The sequence below is a fragment of the Crinia signifera genome, chromosome 1 (assembly GCF_055691185.1).
Source record: "Crinia signifera chromosome 1, ASM5569118v1, whole genome shotgun sequence".
In the NCBI taxonomy this organism is placed as follows: domain Eukaryota; kingdom Metazoa; phylum Chordata; class Amphibia; order Anura; family Myobatrachidae; genus Crinia; species Crinia signifera.
In genome coordinates this window covers 178,136,827-178,155,946 of record NC_139217.1, presented here as the reverse complement: position 1 = coordinate 178,155,946, position 19,120 = coordinate 178,136,827, and the positions used below count along the sequence as shown (strand labels likewise).

The following is a 19,120-nucleotide window of genomic DNA, read 5'->3' as shown; positions in this document are numbered from 1 at the left end:
GTCTCCACTGACTTATATTTGCAAGCCCTGGAGAAATCATTCGAGGGTCGCCGACCATTGAATGACTTCTCTAGCAGCGGGCACATGTGAGGGGATGTGTTTTCATAACACATCCCCTTGCATGTTTGCAAGTGGTTAAGATGGTGGGGGGAACGGCGCAACAACTGCTCAGTAAACTGCAAGCTTCGAAGCTTACCGATCAGATGCTGTAGGGGAGAGAAGAGTAGGGATATCTGCAGTCAATTGGGTGAAAAAATTAGCTTTTTCAATGATAGTCTTGGCTTGCTGACATTCCAGAGAAATTTGCTCATAAGTTTATGAAGCTTAGCCATGTCAGAGTGATACAGATTGAGGGGGAGTCTTTTTTGGAAAGAAAATACCTGTACTTTGTATCACAGCAATATGGCCCAATAAGGAGAAAGGGAGTAGTAGCCAGACATCTAGCATAGTGGTGATTTTGGAAATAACAGGGGTAAAATTAATAGAGTAGAGTGTGGATAAATCAGAGAGGATCAGTGCCGGTTTTTTACCTATAGGCTGCAGGGCTGCTGCTGCCCCCCCCCCCCCCCCAGGTGAAATCTGCCACTGTCTCTGCCTAAAGTGAAGCCAGATGCAATGTGACGGGCAGTGACTTCCTATTGGAAGTCCGACCTGCCAGTCACTCAAGTCAGTACCATTGGGAGGTGTTCCCTCCCTTCGGGATGCCCCTCTGTGCGCAAATGCGTGGCAGCCCCCAAAACGGGTTCTGCACATGCGCAGTACCACGGACCATACTGCACATGCGCCGGACCTGGGAACCGGATTAAGCCTCCAGAGGCTGCTGCAAAGGCAGCCCATGGAGGCTTGGGCCAGCACATGCGCAGTATGTATGAATGAACTTACTGTATGAACTTACTGCGCATGCGCTGACCCCCTGCAGGGGACCAGAAGGTGCGAGGAACACGGCTGTGGCAGCAGAGGGGGGGGGGGGGTGCATTGCAGAAGCAAGGGGAGTAGAATTCGGGGGTGAGGGCCTGAGTATAAGTCAGTATACAAGAGACACACAATCTCTGCGATTTCATGGTTACTGGTGGTGAAGGACCCATGAGCCATTCAACAAGTTAGGAATTAGTAGAGAGAAAAGGTTTATCACCTAGAGAATGTAAATATTCCTCATAATTTATTTTGGCCATCTGGTAGTCTAGCTTAGTGAAAGGGTGGGGCTGAGATTTGTATTGCAGAAAGGCTGACAAAAATTTTATATTTAGAAGTATATTCTTTATTCAAATTGGCTACATAGGATATTATCTCCCACCTGAGTACAGCTTTGGCTTTCATCCAAAATAGAGTTGGATTGGAGTTCAGTTGGGTCAGATTAAGATATTAATTTTGGAGGTTTCCCATAAGTATTCTAAACGTGTTTGGAATTTGTGAGACTCAGTCAGTACGGTGGGCAGAGAAGAAAGGGTAAGGCCAATGTTAACTGAAATCATAGCGTGGTCTGAGGTTGCCAGTGGGATCTACGTACGCACTGCTGACTAGAGGAAACAGAGTTGGGGGTTAAAATGAAGGAAAGTCTACAGAAGGTTGTATGTGCTGCAGAGAGGCAGGAGAATTCCTTTCCGTATGGTGCGACGCCCTCCACATGATGATGATGTGGAGCGATCTAGGGTGAGGGAAGAGATTAAATTGAAGTCTCCACAAATGATAATGGGGGTGGGCAGCTTAGGGGTCAGTAATGCCTGAACGTTCTATAAAAAAAGGTTTAGAGAAGGTATTTAGTGCGTACACATTACAGAAGACAAAGGGTTTAGCCTGTATATTGAGATAAATAATGAGAAAACATCCTTCAGGGTCAATTACTATTTCAGAGATGTCGTGAGGAATACCAGTTTTAAATAGGATTACAACTCCAGGGGTCTTTGAATTAAAAGGGCTGGATCTGACTACCCTCCATCCCAGCATGTTCAATTTAAGATATCTGATTGAACAAGGTGAGTCTCTTGGAGGAAGGATAGTGAATACCTTTTTTATTGAGATGTACCAGAACCTTTCTTCGCTTGGCGGGGGAGTTGAAGTCACCGATGTTCCAAGATCCGACTTTCAGATCGAATATGGGAATATTTTTGGGAGGCGAGGCACTCTCGCAAACTGTAATAATAGGAGAGTGTGATGGGAACAGAGGGGAGAGAGGTATAGAGTGACAAACAAAGGGAGACAAAACAATTACATGAAAAGTCATAATAACAAATCTCATCTCCTAAATCACATGAGATGTTAAACCATAGTAAAGAAAAAATAGTATAGACAAAGAACTTCCTGGAGAACGAAAATGGCATCCAGAGCCGAACATAAACATAAATGCTTGGGAACAGAACATGAAATGAGGAGGAGCTGAGAAAGTGAACTCTGCCATGTCCGATAAATTACAATGATCAGGCATAGAAAAAAGGATGATGTTAGACACAGGAGAGAAAATTCATATGTAAAAGTCTAAACAATATAGGAGATAAACATTGAGATGTGGCATAATGCCCACATGTGGCATATCTATAATGGAAGAGCGAGATCGGTGAGCCAGAGGAGGGGAAATATAGGTTAGCCTTTTCTATGGCATCCAATGAAACATATAAAGAGAAGTGGCAAAATATTCACTTTGGTTATATAGAAGCTGTATGAAGGAGGAGTAAGGGGGGAAAAGGAGGGGAAGTGGGTATGAAGAGAGCAGAATAAGCACTAGGTATAGTAAACATATTATGTATACGAGAAAATGCATAATAATGCATAATACACATAACCTATGGGAATCACTGAAACGTGTGAAACAGAGTGTGGAAAACCAGCTTTGTCCATAGGGGTGATCATGGTATGTCCTTCAGGAGAGGAGTCAGAGTAGCCCAACTGATCCAGAAACATCAATATATTATTGCGTAAAAGCAGTTTTAAACCGGCTGAGGGGGAGCAAAATCAATGATAGAGCGGGATCACTAATATCAGGATAGCATTCGGAGGTCAGGTGGCGTAGATAAGCCTCTGCATCTTTAGGAGATAGAAAGTCTTTATGGGTCGACCAGTCCCATTAATGCGTAATCTAGCGGAGTATAATAATCCGAACTTGTTTGTTGCCTTCCCACTGTTTGTCGTTAACACGTCTGGAGACTGATCATATTGATTGCTCGTGAAGATAGTTCATACATCGGAATAAGGTCACTTAGGGCCTGGGTCTAGTCGGGAAGGGCACCAATCCAACTTTGTGAGCGCGTTCTATGACCAAATCATAAATAGTGCTCCCAGATGGTTTTCAGTAGTGGTGACTCGGTGTGTCATTAATTTGAGCTGGGATGATCTATCTGCCACAGCCTGGGACAGGGCTGGCGTAAGGCTTCTCAGCACCCCAGGCAAAACTTCAACCTACTCCCACCACCCACCCAAAAAAATCATGTGGTCCGCCCAGCCCCCCCCCCCCCCCCCCAGGAAGGTGGGAAAGTCCCCTGCTTTTCCTGGAGGCCCTCTGCACCCTCCCCTTTGCCACCCACAACAGAGGAGGGGGCAGCAATGTAGGGAAGTATGTCTCAAGGGAAAGTATGGAGGTGAGGTCTTAGAAGTTCCACAGTTGCCCCCTGCATTAAGGCAGATGCCTAAAGCTGCCTAATGGTAGAAGGGAAAAAACAAAATAGTGATAAAATGACTAGTTATTGGGCATTTAATTCATTTGATCTCATCTTTTGTTCCAGAAGATTCTTTACTACTTATACCAGCTTCATGAGTAATACTTGAATATAGTAATTCAACAATGCAAGTTTGACGATAATAAAAAGGGATCTATTAAATTTTACTGAGAAAGGCAGTTATATCTCATAAAATGTATATAAATGTAGAGGGTTTATAAGTGGATGCCGAAAGGTGTGGACATAATATGGAAGAAATGAAGTGAGCCCACCACTACAGCTGTGTGGCCCTCTGATGAAGCCCCATTCTATCTGGGGAAACAAATCCATTTGAACCCATCATGCATGGCCGCCCCATTTATAATTGTATGTAGAAAATGACAGTGAACCTAGAACCATTCCCCATCACTGCGAGAAAAGCATTAGCATTTTTGAATAGTCTCCATTTAAATTATTTTGCAGTAGTTTGGGACTGATGACTGACAGCCTGTGCCAGGTACTAATGAAGTTTGCTATGAAAGTGACTTCTTTAGGGTAACATCATTTGTGGTGGTAAATAAATAAATAATTATAAATCATCATCATCATCAGAGATGTTCTGATTGAGGTCAAGCAATTATATCATCTATATATGTATTACATTATATTTAGCTGAACGAATGCAGACATGCTGTAAGTAAACAATGAAGTACTCATGCAGTATTTTATAAAAGTGATTATATGCCCAATGTAAGCAATCAGCTTCTGCCATTTTAAATTCTATTCTAGATAAATGATAGATACAGATGGAGCCCTCCTCATTTAGCTCTTTAATAGGATTAAGTGAGTAATAGGATTACTCTGATAATCCCCTGCTGTATTGTTCTATGTATTGCTGCTGAGAACAATAGGATAGCCATGGTTAGCCGTGGTGAGCCACGACCTAAGGAACAAAGTTGAGAGGGGCTCCAACTGTATTAGAGGTTTTATTTCACTGGCCAAGGTCTACACTTTCTCTCTTCTGGGCTTGATACAACTCTCCCTAAAGCAGACATGTCCAAACTGTGGCCCACCAGCTGTTGTGAAGCTACACACCCCAGCATGCCTTGCCATAGTTTTAGCATTCCTTTATAGCAAAACTGTGGCAAGGCATGATGGGCTTGTAGTTTCACAACAGCTGGAAGGCCATAGTTTGGACATGCCTGCCCTAAAGCATTGAGAAGATCCAAGTTCAGGAATTGGACTTTGAGCACATTATCAAATAATTAACATACTGTGAAAGTGATAACATGTAACATTATTAGAATGCAGATTGTGTTCACTGTATCTGATATTCATTGTACCAGAGTATCTATTATTTTATTATATTAATGCCCTTTTTGTAGTCAACAGAACCACTAATCAAGGCATTCCATTGTGATTGGCAGAATCCCAGGTGGCCAGTGCATAAACATTCCATTAGGAGGGGATTCTGGGTACTCAGCATTCCCCTGTGTGCACCACAGATATGCACCTACTGACTCACAAGTTTTGGGGTGTGCCTTCCCAAAGGTGATAGTAGAGTAGAGCGAATAGGCGGCACTCAAGGTCTTTTAAGTGTAGAGAGAAAAGGCTCAAGCTGATTTTCAACGTTTCAGTTTTATTTGAAAAACCATCATCAGGAATTCTTGCCTTATCTCTCTACATTTAAAATAAATCCACTCAGCAAGCACCAGCAGTTACTTGCTGAGTGGATTTATTTTGGAGTGCCGCCCCACTGCCGATATATTTACCCTTTTTTGGGAGGGCACCCAGCCATTGTTGTATGCAGATTGGGAATGCCGGTCCTTCGTCTACATATATATAATAAAGTCCATTGGATGAAACGCGTTGAGGGCTAGTCCAGAGTGACAGCGAACTGATTGGTTTGTTTCCTGAGTTGGGGAGATACTCGGCTGTGCCGCTTCATGCTGCTAAACCCGCTGCACCAGGATACTTTGGTCTACTAACGCAGTGTTCATTCTAGCACCCGCTATCTTTGAAAACCCATGCAATTCCTTTTCCCTACCTGGGGTGTCACTATCTGCTGTAGTACTTCTAGCATAGTGTAGTCTGTATATCAGCACTGATATGCAAACCAGATCTGTGCTAGAAACACCACAGCAGACAGCGACACCCCAGGCAGGGAAGAGGAACTGCATGGGTTTTCAAAGATGGCGGGTGCTAGAATAAACACTATAACATATGGACGCTGGTAACTGGATTGAGCATCTTTTAAATCCCCTGTGTATGTGAGCTTTTATATTTTAGTAAAAAGTGTTTATTACATATTGCTTACAAGCACATCTCCTCCTCCCTTCTTTTTTCATTAAATATCTATCTATAGACACACACACACACACACACACACACACACACACACACACACATATAGATAAATCATTAACAGACAGTTTGATACAAATAAAAATCAACATGCAGGAGCATTTACCTTTATTCTGTGTTATTTTGCTATCGGTTTCCTGCTGACCTGTAATATACAACAAAGTCCTGTAATATACAAGTGTTCTATGAAAATATTACTGTTGCTTACTTGTAAGGCATCACAGTAGTTGGGGCGATGTAGCCTAGGATGGTATTTGCAGTGTTAACACACCCTGCAAAGCTCCAAAGATTAGGCTGGGCTGGGTCCTGGTGTCACCTGTAGTGGTAAAGCAATCGGGTCAACGCGATTTGAGCTCCTGGGGTCTCTTTTTCGTTCCGACTGGGTAAGGGATAAGGGATCATCCTGCTCATGGTCTTTATATCCTTTTGAACTTTCCATCTTGTCCATATAGTTTACATTTGTTTTTTATCTTAAAAAAATACCTTCTTTTAGGTTTACCTTGTGCGCCCAGGGTCCTTATAATTTTCCATTTCCAAATAATCTTGCTGGTGTTGGGAACACCAGATAAGGAACTCAGGCAGCCACCAGGAGGTGCACAGGGTGATAGTGGTCAGTTTTGTTTTTCTAAGGCATCACAGTATTTGACAGCATCACAAAGTGGACAAACTAGATCGCAGTCTGTCATCTCCGTGCATCATGGACTCAGGAATCGGCACAACATCCTGGCATCTTTGAAGCCAGCTCCTATACATTTCAACAACGATGATTTTGTCAGGGGGTGTCATCATCCGCGAAACACATTGAGTGTAGCTTGGAAAACACCAGGACGTTGTGACATAACATGCCGGTTCCTGAGTCCGGGAATCACGGAGGTGACAGACTGCGAGTTCCCACTGTGTCAGTCTGATACCCGCAGCTAGCGATCGCAGAGTTGTGAGGCGCTTCTTATAAAACTTTCATGTATGTGAAGATTTGTTTTTAGTAAAGTTGTTACTTTTTAAAACTAACCAGCCTGCACCCCTCTATTTTGGCACTCTGGATGATGGGACAACTGCTAGGATGCCCACCTTGTAATAATTTTAGTAGTACCAGTCCAGGGTAGAGAAGAAAACAGATGGCACTTAAGAAGGCTTAAGAAGCAGAAAATGGAAGTACCAGATCATGGATGGCAGCCATGCAAAAGAGCTCAAAGGTGTATCTCACTGGGTTAAGAAAGAAGATGCCATGGAAGCTCTGGATCATGGGTGACAGCTATGCAGAAGAGCTCAAAGGCTGCCGCCTACCGGTTAAATAGCAAAGCAGATGTCATGAGGTCAGCCGCCATGCAGGAGCTCTAGCTTCTGTGTGCCGCCCCCAGTAAGTGTCGCCCATAGGCCCTCGTGGGCCTAGTGGGAAATCTGGCACTGCCTAGAGGATGGAAATGTAATTAAAGTTTATTTGAATGTGTGTGTCAAGTGACATATATATATATATATATATATATATATATATATATATATATATATATATATATATATATATATATATATATATATATATATGTCACTTGACACACACACACACATTCAAATAAACTTTAATTACATTTCCATCCTCTAGGCAGTGCCAGATTTCCCACTAGGCCCACGATGGCCTACGGGCGGCACCTACTGGGGCCAGCACACAGCAGCTAGAGCTCCTGCTTGGCAGCTGTATACACACACACACACACGGCGGAACTCTCAGTCCCAAGAAGATATAATGAAATCCTTGTTCAATCCGTGTTCAGATCGTGTTCAATGTACCAAATTTAATTGTCTTCACGAACAATCTGTCATGCTGATAGTATACGTATTTTATACATAATGAGATCACCTCATGCTCAGTTGCTGCGGAGGGTGCAGGCGTCAAAAGTGGCAGACTCTGCTGCCCCTCTGACGTCAGAGTGTAAACAATCACCGTGAAAGACAAAAATGCAAAGCAAATATATACAGATAAAAAATACACAAAATATGATTCCTACTGAATTGCCTGTCTAGGAGTTTCTAATGGGTACATAGCGACAAGAACTGGAAAAACTCAACAATGTACTGATACTAGGTTGCTTAAATGCAAATACATATGGATAGAAGGGTAGCGGCTATTACAGAAAGCAGTTAAGGGATAGATTCTCATTAAGCCCATGGGACAATGCTGTATTGAGCCTGTATATCCATTTCGTCTCAAGGCACAACAGCTTGTTGGCCCTATCACCTCCTCGTTTGTCATCCACTACCATATCTATCATTTTGTATCTGAGTTAAGCGAGACTGTGCTTGTGTTTTGCAAAATGTTGTGCCACTGGCTGCTCCACTTTTTTTTCCTTCCAAGGTCAATTTGATGGCACTGCAGTGCTGCGCCATCCTCTCGTTGAATTGGCAGATGCCCACATAATATAGGCCGCAGGGGCACCTGAGAAAATAAACTACATATCTACTAGAGCAGGTAAGAATATGTTTAATTTTTTATTTTAGCACTGAGTGTGGGTGAAAGAATTGGTCACCTGTCTCCAAGTAGGAGCAAGTTGTGCAACCAAGGCACCTGTAATTGCCTGCTTCAGACCAGTGTAAAGAAGGTGAATGCTGATTTTAAATAAAGATAGCCAGACATAATATATGAGAATTGTGTCAATGTCCCAATATTTATGGACCTGACTGTAATATCAGATGCTACAGCCAAATCTGGATGTAAAGCAGTTCAGTCTGTGTGTAGGTATCAGCTAGACCATTAGGCAGCATCCTAGGGTAGCCAGGATCTGGGGTGCCACTGATGCCCCTTTTAGACTGCACATATTACCCGGTACAGTTTCAAAACGGTAATATGTGCAGTCTGAAAGGTCAACAGTGAATTTACCGTTTCCAAAAAAAACGGTAAATTTCAACCCATTCAAACCCGTTTCTTTTGCCATCTGAATGGGTCTGAAATGGTATTTAGGATCTAGCCGATAGTAAGGCACTGCATATGGAATGAGCGGGATCCGCTCATTCCATATGCAGGGGCGGGGACCCGCTCACTAAATATTCACTGCACGGCGTAAGTCCCGCTCATTCCATATGCAGGGTCGGGGACCCGCTCATTAGATATGCACAGAGCAGGACCTCAGTCGCAGTGCTCAACATGCGAAGTGAAAGGAGTTTAATGCTGCTTTCACACCACAAAACCTGCTTAGACCTGGTATAATAGTGGGTAATATGTGTGGTCTGAAAGGGGCATAACCTGCTTTGACCAGTTTTAAGAAACGTTTTAAATACCGGGTCTAAGCAGGTTTTGCGGTGTGAAAGCAGCATGAGTCACAGTTGCACTTAAGGTGCCCATACACGGAGTGATCAACTGTATCTAGTACAAAAAGCATACAATGTGCAACAGCAGCATGCTTTTTGTACTAGATACAATGTGATCTAGTACAAATAGTACAGGCTGCACATTCTTTCTGTACTGTGCACGGGAGCGCACATCACATTGCACCCGCAATTCGCACTGCGTATGGGCACCTTTAATGCATGCAGTGCCTGTGGAGCTGAAGAGTTGGGAAGTGGGTAGTGCATGAAAAAAGGTGTGCTTACAGTAAAAACAGTTTTTTTTTTTTTTAAACAAAACCTGAACAATACCACAGCGTATGTTTTGTCAGGTTACCATGATTAAGCACATTTCTAAACTGTCACTATACTTCCAAAGTAGAATTTAGTTTTTAGTTTATCTCAAAAACAGGTTTAGAATTTGCATATGGGTTTAAAGAATATATATATATATATATATATATATATATATATATATATATATATATATATATATATATATATATATATATATATATATTAGCCTCTAATGCTACAGTTCTGTACCAATGCAGGATGATAATCTTTATTCAGTTGTTTATGGATACCAATAAAATATCTAGTGGTAAAACATTTGTGAAATAAATATTATAATACTAATAATAACTTTTGTGTAGCTATAAGTAATGGGATAACCTATGATTTAACATAGTAATATATATTTTATAACACTTTAGTTTTCAAACTCCTTAAACTTTTAAACTTGTAATTGATATGTTGCTATATCCAACAGTCAAAATAGAAATGTACTATGGGGCCTACACATGGGGTGATTTCAAGGCCTTTTCTAATTGATCTGACTTAATTCGACTAGATCACTTATGCTGCTTTCAGACCGCAAAACCTGTTTTAGACCAGGTATTTAAAACGTTTTTTTAAAACGGGTCAGAGGAAGTTTACCCCCTTTCACACCGCATGTAAACACCTGGTCTAAAGCAGTTTTGCGATGTGAAAGCTATTAAAACGGCTCACATTCAGGGGGAGAGAGGCTGCCCTCAGGTTCTCCCACAAAGCTGATTAATCTATTGGGGGGGGGGGAGGCTGGGCAGCCCCCGGCAATGAATCAATTTTTACAGAGGGCAGCCTGGGCAGTTTTGCGGGAGGAAACGTGGGCAGCCTCTCTCCCCCCTCGCCCAACCCCCAATAAATTAATCAGTTTTGCGGGACGTGGGTAGGGAAGCAGCGTCTTGTGAACACCACTGCCAGGAAGACTCACCCTCATTACGCCCGAAGGAACATATCCGGGTGTCCCACATGCAGCAGCAGCACTGTGCAGAGGGGCTGAGCACACATGCGCATAACCGCGGCTCGGATGTCCTTGCAGCAAGCAGCGGCAGCTATTACTCCCCTGTTCAACAGCTGCTGAATCCGGGGATGATCAGTAAGGTGAGTGCGGCAGTGTCCGGGCTGGTGGGGTCTCTGTCCAGCAAGCACAGCGCCCTGCCCGGCCCCGCAGCCCCCACTGAGAAGGAGCCCCCCCAGCGCACCCAACACCAAGCCGTAGCCCCCCAGTAGACCCGGCTTCCTACAGCTGTCACCGGGGCGAGGGGGGAGAGGGCTGCCTGGGGGTTCTCCAGCCCCACAGCACGGATCTGCAGCGCAGGGGGTCCCTACAGTGTATGTTATATCAGTGGCGGGGTCCCTGCAGTGTATGGGAACTAGTAGCTGCAGGGACCCCGCCACTGATATAACATACACTGTAGGGACCCCCTGCCCCCAGCGCGAATATTCCCCTCACTGCGCTGCCCAGGGGGGGGGGGAGGGGGGGGGGTTTGGGTCTAGTAAGGTAGGAATCCCATTTCAGATCAGTTTTGACACCAAAAAAAAAAACGGGTCTGAAACGGGTAGGACCCTACTTTTTTACCGTTTCCAAAAACCGGGTTTTTTTTAAACGGTAAAATCACTTTGCACCTTTCAGACCGCACAGAATACCGTTTCAAAGCGGTTAAAAATCGGCAAAATACCGTTTTTTTTTTAGTGCGGTCTGAAAGGGGCATTAGAAAATGCCCCTATATCACTCCATGGGCCTTATTTTGGTTCATTCTTTCTGACAAAATCCTTCTTAGATGGACAAAACCATGTGCACTGCAGGGGGGGCAGATATAACATGTGCAGAGAGAATTAGATTTGGGTGAGTAATTTTGTTTCTGTGCAGGGAAAATACTGACTGCTTTATTTTTACACTGCAATATAGATCTCACTTTGAAGTAAAACCCCACCCAAATCTAATTCTCTCTGCACAAGTAACACCTGCCCCACCTGCAGTGCACATGGTTTTGCCCATCTAAGAAGGATTTTGTCAGAAAGAATGAACCAAAATAAGGCCCCATGTGTAGGTGACATAGAGACAGCGATGCGTGGCCACATGCATCGTCCGGCGATTAAGATCCAGCATGGTGGATAAATCTAGTTAGGTCTATTTCTTTAATATTTTAATTACATTTCATTTTTATTAATATTTATTAACACTATAGTATTTCACTGATATGCCAGATAGAAAGCCAGGGCTTTCTATCTTATGCTGTTTTTTGGGGGGGGGGTGCTGCACCTTGCACCTAGATCTAGTGCTAGGGACCCCCAATATACAGAAAAGCCTTGACGACGGCTTGGGGACTTACACATAAATTTGTATATATATGTAATTTGCAAATATATGTAGCCAACATCTCTGAATTCTACTATCACGTAGTGTTCTAAACTAGTGTTACCAATACCAGTGAGCTGGGGAAACCATGGATTGTTACTTACATCGGTATTACCCCCTCCTGTCTATGCACCTAAATGGTATTACTAAACTAATTGAGCACTTGCCACTATCTATATGTCAATTATCAACAATTTCCCTTGATGATAATGTCAAGTTGAGCTGCATGTACAGATGATAGGGGTCATTAATAAACTGCAAGAGTGCGCATTGTTAATGATATTGAGCGTATGCAGTGGCGGATCCATCAAGGGGAGGTCTCACCGGGGCCCCCACACATCAAGGGCCCCAACACTCCAAGTGGATGTGAGGCAGCAGGGTCTGGGCAGCGCATCCCTGCAGCGGCTGGACAGTCAGCGGCGGGGTCCCTGCAGCAGATGGGAAGCATTGCAGCAGTGCTGGGGGATAGATAGTTCTCCCACTCACCTGCCATCCCGCATCTCCCTGCTACCCTGTTCTCTTGTCACACTGTCTCCGGGGGGGCCTACTTCAACCCGTGTCCCAGGCATCATGAAGAGGCCGTGCCCATGCAGCAGCTCCGACTCCAATGGCCTGTGAGAATAACTACTCCGGTGAGGGGGGGTGAGGGGGCCCCCACAATTTTGTTGTCCAGAGCCCCCACAGACCTTAATCCGGCCCTGAGCATACGCACTAAGTGGGATTTTAAACGATATTGTCCAGAAGGGCCAAAATGAGCAATAGAATTTAGATTATTGCTTAGTGTGTTTGGGGCTTCACAACTTTGAGTTGTGGGTTCAGTGTAATAGGGAATTGTTAAGCATTACTCCTGAGTCCACATGCACCAGATTACAGTGAAATTATTGTATTGTTCCACAACATTCAGCACAAGATAGACAGTGATAATAGGTGTGTTGACTGGCATGTTATGCAGTGCCAGATTAAGCCTTCGGGGGGCCCGGAGCACTTTAGACAGGGGGGCCCCCCTCACACTTGTCATTACTGCCCACAAACTGCATGGGAGAATATTACACTGTTAAAACACAGAGTAAAGGCAGTATAAACTTGGTTAATGGGTAACTGCAGAGGGGGGCTATACACACACACACACACACACACACACACACACATATATATATATAGTACATACCACATGAAAAGACTGTGTTTGTCCCTCTGCACCTTACTCTGTAAGACTGTAGGGGATGCAGTTAAAATCCCGGCGGTCGGGATCCCGGCAGCCGAAATCCTGACACATTCTCCCTCCGTGGGTGTCCACGACACCCCTGGAGGGAGAATAAATTAGTGTGCCGAGCGTAGCGAGGCACCGGGCCCGCTGCATGGATTCCGGGATTTTGGCTGTCGGGATTCCGGCGTCGGGATTCTGAACGCCGGGATCCCGACCGCCGGGATTCAGTACTGAATCCGACTGTAGGAGACCTCACCACAGGCTCAGTGCTGCCTCTGATTAAAAACCCTCCCATGACTAGGCTGCTGCTGCTGTCCTCCATGAGCCTGAGAAGCATGTAATGAGCTCCACCAATTAAAGCTCAGCACAAATCTCTCAGCCTCTGCCCTCTTGTGCAAAGTGTCATGGGACTTAGTCAACTCCCAGTAATGCACTGCTCACTTGTGCAGTCAGTGTGCCTGCGCACCCTATGCTCAGCACCATTAATCATTGTCACATTGGCAGATAGGTGAAGCTGCAGCACTACCCCACTCCCATGTACAAAACCTGTAGCTAAAAAAAAAAACAAACAAAAAAAAAAACATGCCAACCACAGCTAGAGGTACCACCAGGGGTACTGACCCTCTTTGCCCCCCCCCCCCCCCCCCCCCTTTAATCCGTCCCTGATGCTATGTACTAAAACTACTCTTCCAGCACTGGGTTGAAAAAAAAAGAAAAGAAAAAGAAAAAAAATCAATAAGTACTTTTATTTAACCATGCTGTACATATCATAACATTACGCCATTGGAGGCTAAATGCCCACATACAGGCCACAGATGCACCACAAGTATTATCATGATCAACTCCTGTACATGTCACCTACTTGAAGTGCCAGCTGCAACTCTCTGGACTTTTCCCAGAGACAAGTTACAAATCAGCAATTATGGTCAACTGGCAATACCTTACCCCAGTGGTTCCCAAACTTTTTTGAATCTCGACACCCTAAAGTATCAGTATTTTTATATTTTTATAAAGTATCTTATTGAGAAATTTATAAAAACGTAAGTTACTTAAGTCATTTATGTTTATAGGCCATCCATAGGGTCAAATATGTGGGGCGGGACTTGATTTGCTTTTGTTTATTCACATGTTTAGCATTGAAAGACACAAATAGTGGTTTTGCCCATTTAAATTGGCCACAAATAATTTTAATTGGTCCTGCACCTCCAATCCAGGACACCCCTGGGTGCCACGGCACACTGGTTGGAAACCACTGCCTTATCCCTTTGAGTGTCAAGTGAATTTGTCAAAATAGGTATGAAAATTGGCAAGCAAACATTTTTATTCATCATAATGACCAGTAATGTTTACTTTATATAGGGAATATAATCTTTGTTCACACAAAATGTTTTATTTGAATTTATATAACATATGTGAAGGTGCCCATACACGTTGCGATATATGTTCTGTGCGTTTTGAACTTCATTTGTGCCGTGCGATTTTGGCACTTGTAGGGGGATGCCATCTACTGTACTGTGCGGGTGCGATGCGATTTTAGCCTCTTTTTTTGAGTTTATAATTCTCTAATGGACATCGCATCACATGTACTACAAAACTGATGCGATACGATGTAGAACAAAAAGTACTGCCTGCAGATACTTTTTGTGCTATACAATATTGTACCTGCTGGGACGCGCATCGCATCCCCGCAGGTACACGGTGTGATTTTAACCGATGCGATGCGTTTTGAACTTTAAAAGTTCAAAACGCATGTTAAAATCCCAACGTGTATGGGCACCTTGAGCGATGTTGGCATGTTTAGGAGATATTTTGAACATCTGTCAAAGAGATGTTGGCACTCAAAGGGTTAATATACAGATTGTGGTTTACTGCATGTCTATTTGGCTCTATGATTTGATCGCTACAGATACCTGGGGACAGCCTACATATATATAGCATCTCACTTTTGGCCTGATTCAGATGTGCTTGCTAGGCTGCATACATTCGCTGCAGGTCAACACTGCCCCATCGAACGCACCCCTCCGGCCGGATCCATAAAGTAAGCCAGGACTTACTTTTTAGATGAATACTGAGCAGGCAGGGGCTGACCTTACTGACGGGCCTGCCAAGCTCCATTTTTGTGGGTATGCCCATGAAATGCGGGTGCTTAGGCCGGAATGCCCCCTGCCTGTCAATCAATGAAATGAAAAATTTGCCAAAGGTGCTCGCTGCTGGGGTTTGCACGTGCGCATTATCGTGCATGCACAGACCCCCACCATGTGCAAACAGGTCCGAATCTCGCCCCTTAATTGTTCCTGTAATGCTTCTTTCTTTTGTTTCATTATTTATATTATATGTTCAAAAATAAATACATTTCTTAGCAAATCTGATTTCTGGAGGTTTAAAAGAAAAACAACTGATGCCAAGTAGGAACAAGAATAAAACAACTAATTAAATAAAAAGGGTACTTGTTTCCTAGCACGGCCACAACGATCATGATCGTGGTCATCGGGTGTAAAATCGTGGGCATCGCATGCTCTAAAAAATCGGGTGCGATGGGCCAGACGCGATGCCCGCGATTTCCCCATAGAGAACAATGTTAAATGCCTCAATTTACCCGCGATGACCACGATTTCCCATAGGAAACAATGTGAAATGGCTCAATTTAACCAAATTATCATAGGAACAATGGTAAATGGCCCAAAAACACCCCTGAACATTTAAATGTCCCCCCAAAAGTAGTTTACGCCACCCCGCGATCAACGTGAACCCGAAGCGTGGCGAGCGCAGCGAGCCCGCGAGGGGCGGCGGTACGCGTCCCCCGACCTTTTCATACCCCCACTATCCACGTCGGCGTGGAGTTGAGAATAGAATAGTGTGGCGAGCGCAGCGAGCCACCGAGCCCGAAGCGTGGCGAGCGCAGCGTGCCCCGCGAGGGGACGCGGATACCTGTGAAGCCCGCAAAGGGACGCGTTTACCTGTGAAGGTATCCGCGTCCCCTCGCCACGCTTCGGGCTCGGTGGCTCGCTGCGCTCGCCACACTATTCTATTCTCAACTCCACGCCGACGTGGATAGTGGGGGTATGAAAAGGTCGGAGGACGCGTACCGCCGCCCCTCGCGGGCTCGCTACGCTTCGGGTTCACGTTGATCGCGGGGTGGCGTGAAATACTTTTGGGGGGACATGTCAATGTTCAGGGGTGTTTTTTGGGGTTTCTGGCCCATTTACCATTGTTCCCTATGATGATTTGGGTAAATTGACCCATTTAACATTGTTTCCTATGGGTCATCGCGGGTAAATTGAGGCATTTAACATTGTTCCCTATGGGGAAATCGCGGCCATCACGTGTGGACCATTTAAGCATTTTTGGCCGCATACGACCCGACCAACGCGATTTTCACTGTTTTCAACGGAAAAATCGGGGGCATCGCGTCGGTCGCGTCGCAGGCCACTAAAAATTACACCCGATGGCCGCGATTGTGGCCATGCTAGGAAACAAGTACCATAAAAAGTTTCAACATACCGTATTTACCGGCGTATAAGACGACTGGGCGTATAAGACGACCCCCCAACATTTCCACTCAAAATATAGAGTTTGTTATATAAGTGCACCCAGCGTATAAGACGACCCTCCCACTTGGAGGCATGTTTTTCAGGGGAAAAAGTAGTCTTATACGTCAGCAAATACAGTATATACTTAGTTTAAAAAAAAGCAAAATGTTGCAAAGTGAAAGTAAGTGAATGGATATCTAGAAAACATATTGCAACATAGTTGTAAATCCCCTGTGTGACATCCACAGTAGCTGCACGGGGATAATAAGCAGCTGTCAGTGTCCTCAGGGAAGTAATCTGACCTGCAGTGGTAACTGCACACACCTACCTATGGCCATCTACTAAAAACACTGGCAAATGGAAGAGACTGCTACAGAGAGACAGACAGACATAAAGATACACTGAATACATTTAAGGATGCATGCATGATGTCGTTGCTGCCCTTTATGGGAAATGGAACTACTGTACTATGACATCCTACAGTTACTAACAATACCACTAAGTACAACATACTTTTAACACCATATTAGACTCAAATAATACTACTGATGCTACAGGCTAAAAGTTACATACTGTACACTGCCACACTTTGCACATTGTCTCTCAGTTGGTAGGAAAATAACGCAGTCATAGGTACAGTACATGCACTTATAGTATATCTACCTGTCCGCTAAAATAATAATTCCGTGTTATTTAAACTATAGCAGGTTACCCCGTTACCGTCATACCCACCTGTTGATTGGCTTGCCATGGTAACTAGTGATCCGAGCTTTCCCGCTGCTGTACAGTACGATGCGAGGACAGTGGCCGCTCCCCTGTATAACAACAGCACTGCTAGTACCTGCTGTGCTCCGAATGTCTCAGGCAGGTGAGGCTTCTTTTGTTACTATAACTTCCTGGAACTGAAGTCTCCACCCAGCGGCTCTCCGCCCTGCCTGCTGCTCTACCCTCTCCCTCTGCTTCTCTTCCTCACAGACGAGACTGCGTGAGTTTCCTACTACAGTACTTGGGATGTACATCTACACGCCCCTAATCCCCTTATATAGAAGCACTCCTCCTTTGTTCCAGAGTCATGCAAATAAATATCTAATCATTCACGCTTTACTTTTATTAAAGGGTGTTACACAGCAAGGGGGCACAACAACTCCAGCCAGACACAGCCATGAGTCACGCCAAATCCAGCTAGATACAGCAATGGGGGACACGGACACCAACTCCAGTAAGACACAGCCAGGGGTACACCATCTCCAGCATAACACAGTCAGGGGGGCACACCAACTCCAGCAAGACATAGCTAGGGAGCACACCAACTCCAGCATAACACCAGGGGACACACCAACTCCAGCTAGATACAGCCATGGGACACACCAACTCCAGTAAGACACAGCCAGGGGTACACCAACTCCAGCATAACAGAGCCAGGGGGCACAACAACTCCAGCAAGACACAGTCAGGGGGAACACCAACTCAAGCTAGACAGAACCAGGGGGCACACCAACTCCAGCATAACTCAACCATGGGGCACACCAACTCCAGCAAGACACAGCCAGGGGGGCACACCAACTCCAGCAAGAAGTTCTGGAAAGCTTATCTACATTTGTCAAAAGAAAAGTTTGTGACAGTGAAATACATCTAAAAGGGCGGTATGAAAAATAATATACATGCACATATAAACAAGGTAGCAGAAGAGGGTGCAGAAGCATGCTTATCTAGCAGGTGTAGGGATGTGCATCTTCTGACCACTGGCATTCTGTACCCAACCTTTTCAACATGACCTCTTCCTCCAGGTACAAAATTATCTGCTCCAGGACTTTCCTTAATGTATGACTGCATATGTGAGATGAAAAGGACAGACATCCCAACATTGCCAGTAGTATATCGAAATGTTCTCACTGTTTTGAGACAAGAGCTGTGGGTACTTATGTAATATCTGGACTCCCGTTTTTCTTATGAGACCGCGTCCCCTTGCGGGGCTCGCTGCGCTTACCACGCTTCGGGCACGGTGGCTCGCTGCGCTCGCCACGCTATATAAAATCAACTCCATGCGTAGTTGGATAGTAGGGGTATGAAAAAATGGGGTGCATTTAACATGGGAGTCCAGATAATACATAAGTACCGAGCTGTGACATGGCTGAAACTAGGATTTTCATAAAACCCCCATCTTCATGCACGTGTGGGTATCATATCCAGCACCCTGGGTATGGACATCTTTCCACATTGTACACTGAGAGGGACCCAGTAAGATCCCTCCCAGTGTTCCTTGCGGCTCACAACATGAAAAAGGTGGATATGAGTTTTTCCTTTTTTTTATTAAGTGTAGGCAGAATATAATGAGAATATAATAGTGTTCCAAGCGTAGCATGGCAAGTGAAGCGAGCCATGAGAGGGGATGCGG

The 19,120-nt window shown here is 44.6% G+C and overlaps 1 protein-coding gene across 2 annotated transcripts in view; it reads right to left on the bottom strand.

The window, feature by feature from the left end:
• Positions 1-17,705, bottom strand: part of CASP6 (caspase 6) — a 43,206-nt gene extending 25,501 nt beyond the window's left edge. Inside the window, exons 1-3 of one of the 2 annotated variants that reach the window (XM_083178225.1) lie at positions 17,458-17,705; positions 6,097-6,135; positions 2,005-2,130 (exon numbers count right to left, since the gene is read on the bottom strand). In XM_083178225.1, the coding sequence (XP_083034351.1) occupies positions 2,005-2,130; positions 6,097-6,135; positions 17,458-17,476 (184 nt within the window). In that variant the 5' untranslated portion in view covers positions 17,477-17,705. The remainder of the gene's footprint in view (positions 1-2,004; positions 2,131-6,096; positions 6,136-17,457) is intronic. The other variant, XM_083178234.1, reaches the window with a different exon arrangement.
• Positions 17,706-19,120: the final 1,415 nt, after the last annotated feature.